This window comes from Nannospalax galili, unplaced genomic scaffold (assembly GCF_000622305.1).
Source record: "Nannospalax galili isolate Female #2095 unplaced genomic scaffold, S.galili_v1.0 scaffold445, whole genome shotgun sequence".
Lineage (NCBI taxonomy): Eukaryota > Metazoa > Chordata > Mammalia > Rodentia > Spalacidae > Nannospalax > Nannospalax galili.
Window position 1 is genome coordinate 1,708,990 of NW_008354184.1, and position 8,739 is coordinate 1,717,728.

General features: G+C 48.0%; 1 protein-coding gene across 1 annotated transcript in view; it reads left to right on the plus strand.

Annotated features, from left to right (window-relative positions):
* Baiap2l2 (BAI1 associated protein 2 like 2) overlaps positions 1-8,739 on the plus strand; it is a 22,150-nt gene that overhangs the window by 7,107 nt on the left and 6,304 nt on the right. The window contains exons 5-7 of the mRNA XM_008851273.2: positions 6,691-6,762; positions 6,967-7,083; positions 7,752-7,898. Of these exons, the coding sequence (XP_008849495.1) occupies positions 6,691-6,762; positions 6,967-7,083; positions 7,752-7,898 (336 nt within the window). The remainder of the gene's footprint in view (positions 1-6,690; positions 6,763-6,966; positions 7,084-7,751; positions 7,899-8,739) is intronic.

An 8,739-nucleotide genomic window follows, 5' to 3' on the forward strand; every position in this document is an offset into this window, starting at 1 on the left:
TAACTGCTGAGCCATCTCTCCAGTGCCTTGATTTTTTTTTAACCACTATAATTATCATCGTATCTTTTGCTACCATTGGTGTCAGAGGTTTGAATCTAATAGGTGTATTTCAATCCTTAGAAATGATTATCCTTGTTGAAGATGAAAACAGCCCATCCTTGGCCAGTGGAATCTGAATCTCCTACCTCCTGAGTCCTTTAGATGGAACCCTGGGAGTTTGTAGGCTCCCTTGCTGTCCAGCAGGGCCAGGCATGCCAACTTTACCCTCCCCTTTGCTGCGTTAGACATGGTTAACCACTTCACAGAGTCCTGTCAGGTTTTTTGTGTTTAGTGGTATTTTGAGACCATAATCTGGGCACAAGGAGTTCAGCAATCTGTGTCAATGTGATGAAAGTCATTTCAGTTGTGGCATACTCCAACAGTTCCCACAGGAAGGCATGAGAATAAAATGCTGGGCGTGGTGGCGCATGCCTTTAATCCCAGCACTCGGGAGGCAGAGGCAGGCAGATCTCTGTGAGTTCCAGCCTGGTCTACATAGTGAGTTCCAGGACAGTTGGGGCTACAGGGAGACCCAACAAAAAAAAGAATTTTTAAAAATATTTTATTTATTAGTTTTACTTTGTGTGTATGAGTGTACTGCCTGCATGTAGGTAAGTGTACCCATATTGTGCAATGCCCATGGAGGTCAGAAGAGGCTGTCGGATCCCCTGGAACTGGAGTTACAGACAGTTGTTCGCTACCATTTGGGTGCTGGGATTCGAACCCAAGTCTTCTGCAAGAACAACCAGCGTTCTTAACTGCTGAGCCATCTCTCCACACCCAACATTTTAAGTGATGCTGGGGATCCAAACTCAGGTTCCCATATATACACAGTAAGCACTTCACCATTGAGCCATCTCCCAGCCCTCTGATGTACTTTTCCTTTTTCGTGTGTGTGTGTGTGTGTGTGTGTGTGTGTGTGTATTGCATACATGTGATTGTGCAGGTCAGTGTGCACAAGTGTACAGAGACCAGAACAGGACATGGAGTGTCTTCTATCATGTGCCACCTTACTGCCTTGAAGTGGGGTCTCCCACTGAACTGGAGTCTTGGCATTTTTATTGGGCCGTGCTTATTGTTGACCTTTACAAATTCATTACTATTTGTTTTATTTTTGTGTATTTTTGTTTTCTAACTGTTAAAAAAATACACTGTGGAGTCAATTTTCTCCGTGGGTTCTCGTAATCAAGTTCAGGTTATCAGGCTTACAGAGAAAATGCCACTCAGTGGCTGTTTTGCTTGTTTTCAGACAGATTCTTGTTATGTAGTCTCAGCTGGCCTAGAACTCACTATGCAAACCAATCTTCACTGGAACTCATAGAGTTGGCCTGCTTCTGCCTCCTGAGTGCTGGGATTAAAGGCATGTGCCACCCTGCCTGCTGGGTCCTTTGTTTTTACTTTTATTTTTAGAGAAAGTGTCTCCCTATGTTGTCCTGACTGGCCTGGAACTTGATATGTAGCCCAGGTTGGCCCTGAACTCATCATAATCCTACTGCCTCAGCCTCTCAAGTGCCTAGCTTATAGAACTTCCTTGTATAATTAAGATATGAGTCCTTTGTTGGATGTGCATGTGGTGACTATTTTCTCCCACTCTGTATTTTGTCTGTCTACTACTTTTCTTTTCCTTTTTATGGATTTTTGAGACAGGATCTCGTTATGTGGTCCAGGCTGGTCTTGAACTCATATCAGACTTCCTGTCTCAGCCTCTCTTATACAAGGATTACAGTCATGCACCACCATGCCCAGCTGTCCATTTTCTTAATAGTGTCAGTCTTGGATGAGCAGAAATTTTAATTTCTTGCAAATAGTTTATGCTTACATCTTATCTGAAAAAAATGCTTGCTGGGCTAGAGAGATGGCTCATTGGTTAAGAGCTCTGACTGCTCTTACAGAAGATCAGGTTTGGTTCCCAGCACTCACTTGGCAGCTAACAACTATTCATAACTCCAGTTCCAGGGGATCTGATGCCCTCTTCTGGCCTCCTCAGGCATTGTATGCATGTGGTGCACTTACATACATGCAGGCAAAATCTCATACTCATAAAATAAAAGTAAATAAAAAATAATAAAAATAGGGGCTGGAGAGATGGCTCAGTGGTTAAGAACACTGGTTGTTCTTGCAGAAGACCTGGGTTCAAATCCCAGCACCCACATGGCAGCCAACAACTGTCCATAACTCCAGTTCCAGGGGATCCAACAGTCTTTTCTGTCCTCCGAGGTCATTGCAAGACACGGGCGCACTTACCTACATGCAGGCAATACACTCATACACATAAAAATAATTTTTAAAAAATTATACATGTTGGCTAACAACTGTCTATAACTCCAGTTCCAGAGGATCTGACACCCTCTTCTGACCTCCTCAGGAATTGCATGACACCAGAGCACATACCTACATGCAGACAATACACTCATACAAATAAAAAAATAATAATAATAATAAAAGTAAATAAAAATGGTTGTCTGCCCCATAACAATGCTGTTCTCCTAAGTTTTCTTCTAGAAACTCTGTCTTCTAGACAAATAGAACTTTACCTTCTGGGCAAATAAAGCTTTACCTCTATTTCAATGATCCATCTCAAATTCATTTTGCTGTGTTAAGTTAAGGTTCATCTTTGTCCCTATGGAGTTAAGCAAATATTCCAACACCTTTTGAAAAGTTTCCTTCACCCATTGACAGACTGACTCAGTGTCTTGACCGGAAACTGATTTGTCACATATGTGAGCCCAATTCCGGGCTCTTTATTCTGTTCCGTTGATGGATGTGCCTGTCCTGATACCAGCCCCACACCAGCCCTACCGTAGCTATAAGTGAGAACTGAAGTCCAAGAGCTAGATTCTTTTTCAAAACTGTTCTGCCTGCTCAAGACCTTTTCATTTTCTTTATAAATTCTGGATTTAGCTAGGTTTCTTCAAGAAGGTCTGCTGGAATTTTGGCGGGATTGCTCTATACAGTAAAGCAGTGCTGAGGTTAGCAGTGCGTCTTCAGATCACCCATGTGCTGGCCCTCCGGTTTATTTTTCTTAGCAGTGTTTTGTCGTTTGTCAGCCCAGCCGTCTTACATATCTTTCAATAGATTAGTTTCTCATTATTTGATTTTTATAAGAAATCTCATGTATGTGTGATGTATGTATATGTACGTGTGTGTGATGCGTGTGCACATTCATGTTTGTGAGTGTGGTATGTGTGCATGTCACAGTGCTTGTGTGGAGGTCAGAGGACAACCTCAGGTCTCCGTCCTTGCCTTCCACCTTGTTTGAGCCATGGTCTTCTTGTTGTTTGCTGCTGTGTGTGCCTGTTACTGTCCTCCCCCGGAGCCAGCCGGAGGGGGACACAGGGTCCCTGCCGATATGGGGGTGAGAGGCATCACGACACAGATACTAGGAGTCGGGCGAAAGCAAGCAGAGGGTGAGCTGCTGCAGACTCATTTATTCCAGGAAGCATTTGGGGTTATAAGGGGTTGGCTAGCCAATCATGGTTTCCCACACCGTCCTATGATATCCAATGGCAGTCTGTCTCCAGGCAGATCATCTCTCAGCAGGTTGTCATGCCCGACTGCACTGGGCCGTCATGTATGCGGAAGCCCTTTCCCCATTCCTTATGGCAGGTGGCCTGAGCTGGGCCCGGTTCTTTGTTATGCCATACCTGTGCCAGCTGGCCCGTGGGTTGCTGGGGATTCTCCTGCCTCTGTCTTCCATCATACTAGAGGCACGTTGAGATGACAGGTGCATGCTACTGCACCCTGCTTTACATGAGGTCTGGGGATTTGACTCTGATCTTCATGCTTGCTTAACAAGCACTTTACCCTGAGTCATCTCCCCAGCCCGCTTTGATGTTTTTCAAGTCATTGTAAATGCCATTGTCAACTTCATTTTCCTAGTGTTCATTGCTTAGCTGGGCAAAGTGACACATGCCTGTAACCCAACACTCCAGAGCTTGAGGCAGGAGGATTTTCAGTTCAAGGCTAGCTTGGGCTACATAGCAAGAACCTGTCTTGAAAACAAAAACTTGATTGTTCATTGTTTGACTTATATTCTCGGAGGATGAGTCTGGCTCTTATACTAATAACTTAGAACAGGGATGAGGGCAGAAGAAACAGGGGCAGCTGCAAACCTTGGAGAGGAAAGGGGTGGCAATGCGATGAGCGGGGCTGGGAGGAGAAAGCCATCAGGATTTTGATGGATGGAAGGCAGGTGTGAAAGGGGAAGTCGAGGATGACCAATTAGAGCGGCAGAATACTTATGAGCTGAGGTGCTTTTTAGCAAGGAACCAAAGGTATGAAAGTCAGTCACACTGGGGAAAGGTCTGGGCTGGGTTATACATTTGGGAATTGTCAGTATAAGGACTTAGGAGCTGACCAAGGTTACGATAGAAGGAAAGAGACCTATGGCCTACACTTCCAGGGTTGGGCAGGGAGGCGGCTCTGAGGAACCAAGGAAAGGAGGAGGCGTGAAGGGGGTGGCTGACCCGGAAGCTGAGGGAAGGTGTTTGAGAAGGAAGAGGTATCTTCTGCATGAGTCCCAGAACTGACTTGGAGTTTGGCAACATGGAGTCATTGGTGATTTGGAAAAACAGTCACTGGCTTGATGGTTGAGTTAGGCAGCTCATAGGAGGAGCTCAGTGGTAAAGCACTTGCCTGGCATGTGTGAAGCCTTGGGTTTGGGCCCCCAGGACTGCAAGGAAAGCCAGAGTGTCTTCCTGTGTAGATGGCAAGAGAACTCACTGAGCTGCTGGCCTCTTACAGGGCTTTAAACGATGTTCTTGGGCAGAGGCTGGCCTCAGCTTTCTAGGCCTCTGTGCTGAGGGCTTTTCAGGGCTCTCTTATGACATGTATAGGAAAGGTGAGGACAGGCAGAGGAAATCCCTCAGCCTTCCCTGGGGACCTCCTTGTGACCTGCCCTCTGTGGTGAGAGCTCCTTGCCCTGACTCAGCCTCTTAGTAGAGCCATTTCAGGAGCTTTAAGGTAAACTTTCCCTGAACCCTGTGACATCTGCACCTGCCTGGACAGTCACCCTGTGTCCTCTGCACCTTTGACCATCACAGCCATGGAACAGATTATGTTATGGCCATCCTATCCTACTGTCCATTTCCACGGGGTTCTTGTCTTAGTTTGCACATGACAGGAAGCAGAAGGATCCAGATTGCCCACTGTGGAAGCCATGTCAGGGAGCAGAAAGGGAAGCTGACAGGAGCCGAAAAGACTCAGCCTTGCTGCAGGTGCACCTCAGTGACATCTTAAGGAAACCCCAGCATCCAGGGGTCTTGGCAGGCTTTGTCCATCCAGGAGAAGTGGCACCTTTTGTGGTGGTCTCTGCAGACCGCCTCTGCCACAGCATTCTGGGCACATCCATTCTGTTAGTTTTGTGCATTTCAAACGTTCTGTGTGGTTCAAGGCTGTCTCTAGGTGTCTGCCATTCACTGTCTCTACTGATGTTCTACTCACAGAATCATCTGGGTTTGAAGGTCTACCCAGCCTCACACCTTCCTTACTCGCTGGGCCAAAAATGGCCCCATGCAGCAGGAATATGTACCTGATGTTCTAGCATCATCCACAGATTGCTGTTTCTGTAAGGATCTCCCTTATAGAGATCACAGCAGCAGCTCAGGGTTCAAAGTCTTGGATGGTACAAAAAAGGGCCTCGAACTCCCAGGCAGACCAGCCGTTAACAGGTGCTTAGGAACACACATGAGAGAACCTTACGAATGTTCTAGCGTACCAATGCTCTGCCCATGGAGAGGTTCCCAGAGTTCCTTTTCTTCATGGTACTAGGAAGGACCCAGGGCAGCAGGGAACCTCCCACAGGGGTAAGACTCACATGCAGATGGGCTGATGGAAGTGTGTCAGAGGGTCAGGGACCCTACCTCCACAGAGCCAGCACCTAAGGGCTCAAGTTTGACTCCTCCCTAGAAGCATGGGACCTCGGGGAAGCTGACAGAGGGTATGGAATGTATGCCAGAGGTCTGCCTAGCCCATAGCGTCAGAACTCATCAGACCAAGAGTGTGACACAACTTGTCCAAAGCCACAAAGCAAATTGGAGGCAGGAGGGGAGCTCAGAAGAGCTCTTCTGAGCTGCAGCTCAGTGGTCTTCTCCAGCTTTCCAGGTGGTGCTTGTTGGGGGATCCCCAGTGGCCTTTCCTATCCTAGGCCTCCATAGTTCTGGACCCTCATGTTGGGCTGTGCTCTGCCTACAATGCCTGGGACCCAGGGCTGCACTTCCTGCTCACAGCAGCTCTAGGGGCTACAGACAAGGAGCCAGTTCATCTTCCCTATGGCTGGAAGAAGGAACAGATGCATGTGCATTCTAGAAACAAATGAGGGGCGAATGGCTTCTTCCTGGGGAGGCAAGAAAGCAACATTTCAATATGGGTGAGAAACTCCAGGCAGAAAGAGTGTATACACAAAACCCTGTCTGACCAAAAATAAGACTAGGAGCCTTCAACACATTTATTGAGGAGGTCTGAGCCAGAAACTACCTGGTCAACTCTGTAATCTTCCCTCCAGCCATGTGAGCATATTAGCCCTGTTTCTTGGGCAAGTGGGCAGGAGCCTGGTATGTTAGGAACATGGCGGGCAGCATTGTAGCAGAGTGAAACAGCTGGACCCAGGGACAGAAGGGAACCCTGATCACACCTAGCCTGCACTCCACTCAGGTGCAGACCTTCCATGGAGATCTGCTTCAGCACATGGAGAAGAACACCAAGCTGGACATGCAGTTCATCAAAGTGAGTCATTTCCTCTGCTCCCAGCCTTGCCCAAGCAGGGCCCCCTTTCTCCCTTGTGACAGAGGTCCACATGAAGTCCGGTACTGAGCATCCACCAGCCCCAGGCTATTATACACACTTCCATCTGGGCTCCTTCGCCCTCTGTCCAATGCTCTGAGCCCTGGCCTCTTTGATGTGGGATCCCCGTCTCTCTGCCTACCCCAGGACAGCCGCCAACACTATGAGATTGAATATCGCCACCGAGCAGCTAACCTGGAGAAGTGCATGTCTGAGCTGTGGCGGATGGAGCGCAAGAGGGACAAGAACACTCGGGAGATGAAGGTGTGAGGGTTGGAGGCTGGTGCAGGTCTCTGAGGGAACCCCTAGCATCCTTCTGAGCTCCTCCAACCAGCACCAGCCCAGACATCAGGAGCACAGTTGGAGAGTCACCCTGGGCAACCCTCAGCCCCCTACCCTTCTCCTGCTTCACTGAAAAAAATAGGGCCAATGGCTCTGCTGCTTCTGAATTGGTAGCAAGGATTTGGCCCACCAGTATCCTACACACACACACACACACACACACACACACACACACACACACACACGCACACACACACACGCACACACACTGACTGGAAAGAGGCACCCTGCCCCAGACAAAGCCAGTCCCAGCTCCCATCCCTGCCTCTTGACTCTGGGACCCAAATGGATGAATAAACCTCTGCTTCATCTCCTGGACCCTTTAATGAGCTCATGTCTCCCCTCTTCAGCATCTCCCCTCCCCAGAAGGTCATTCACCCTCTCATTCCTATTTCTGTAAACCCACCTCCCTGCTCCCCTGTGCTGAGTACCAGATCAGCCCAGGCCAGTGAGGCATAGGCCCCCAAGGGGTCAGGATGCCCATGGTGGTGGGGCAGGCTATGGAGACAGGGCCAGCCAGCTGGATGCTCAGGGGAGGCCTGGAGAGAAGGCAGAGATGAGACCCCCAGCCAGCACTTCTTCCCCTCCAGGAGAGTGTGAACCGGCTGCATGCGCAGATGCGGGCCTTCGTGTCTGAGAGCCAGCGAGCGGCAGAGCTGGAAGAAAAGCGGCGTTACCGCTTCCTGGCTGAGAAGCACCTGCTGCTCTCCAGCACCTTCCTGCAGTTCTTCGGCAGGGTGAGTGGGTCTGGACAGCAGGTTTGCCCCCTCCCCAGATGGCTGCTCCCTCCATCCCTAGCTGGCTCTGCACAGGGCCGCTCCCTTCCATTCCCTTTTTCTCTTCATTTATGTAGAAAGTCACTTTATGACATTCTGTCCAAATATCTGTTTATTTCTGTATTTATTTGCATGTATTATTCATTCACTTATGATTTCCTTTTGCATGCATTCATCAATCCACGCATTCATGTATAAATCATTTATTTATTTTTATTATAGTGTGTGTACATGATATGTGTGTAGGGGCATGATTCGTACCACAGCATGCCTGCGGAGGTCAGAGAACAACTTTGTGGAGTTAGTCCTCTTCCTCCACCTTTACTTGGGCTCTGGGAATAGAACTCTGATCATCAGACTTGTACAGCCATCACTATTACAGAGTCATCTCACCACCCCCTCCCTTTTTTAAATTCCTGAATGCATATGCTCAGCATTCATCTGCTCAGTGATAGGTTTGTCCAACATTGTCTGTTAACTTTATCACCTTGTTTGAGTCCTCAAGGCTCTTGCTTTGTGCTTTTTGCTTGACCTGCCAGATTTTCTCAGTTCTCATTGGATTTCTAATGGTTTTGCTTTCTGTGTTTAGCTGTCATGTTACTTAGTGCTTTGGTGTTTATGACTTTACACTTTTCTTACAAATAGTGTCCTTTTTTTGTGCTTAATGTCTCTCTTAGCCAAACTTGATGCTTTTCAATGTACTTGGAAATTAGTACTGCTCTTCCTGTTTTCTCTCCTCTCTGTGTGTGTGTGTGTGCGTGTGTGTGTGTGTGTGTGTGTGTGCGTGTGTGTGTGTGTGTGT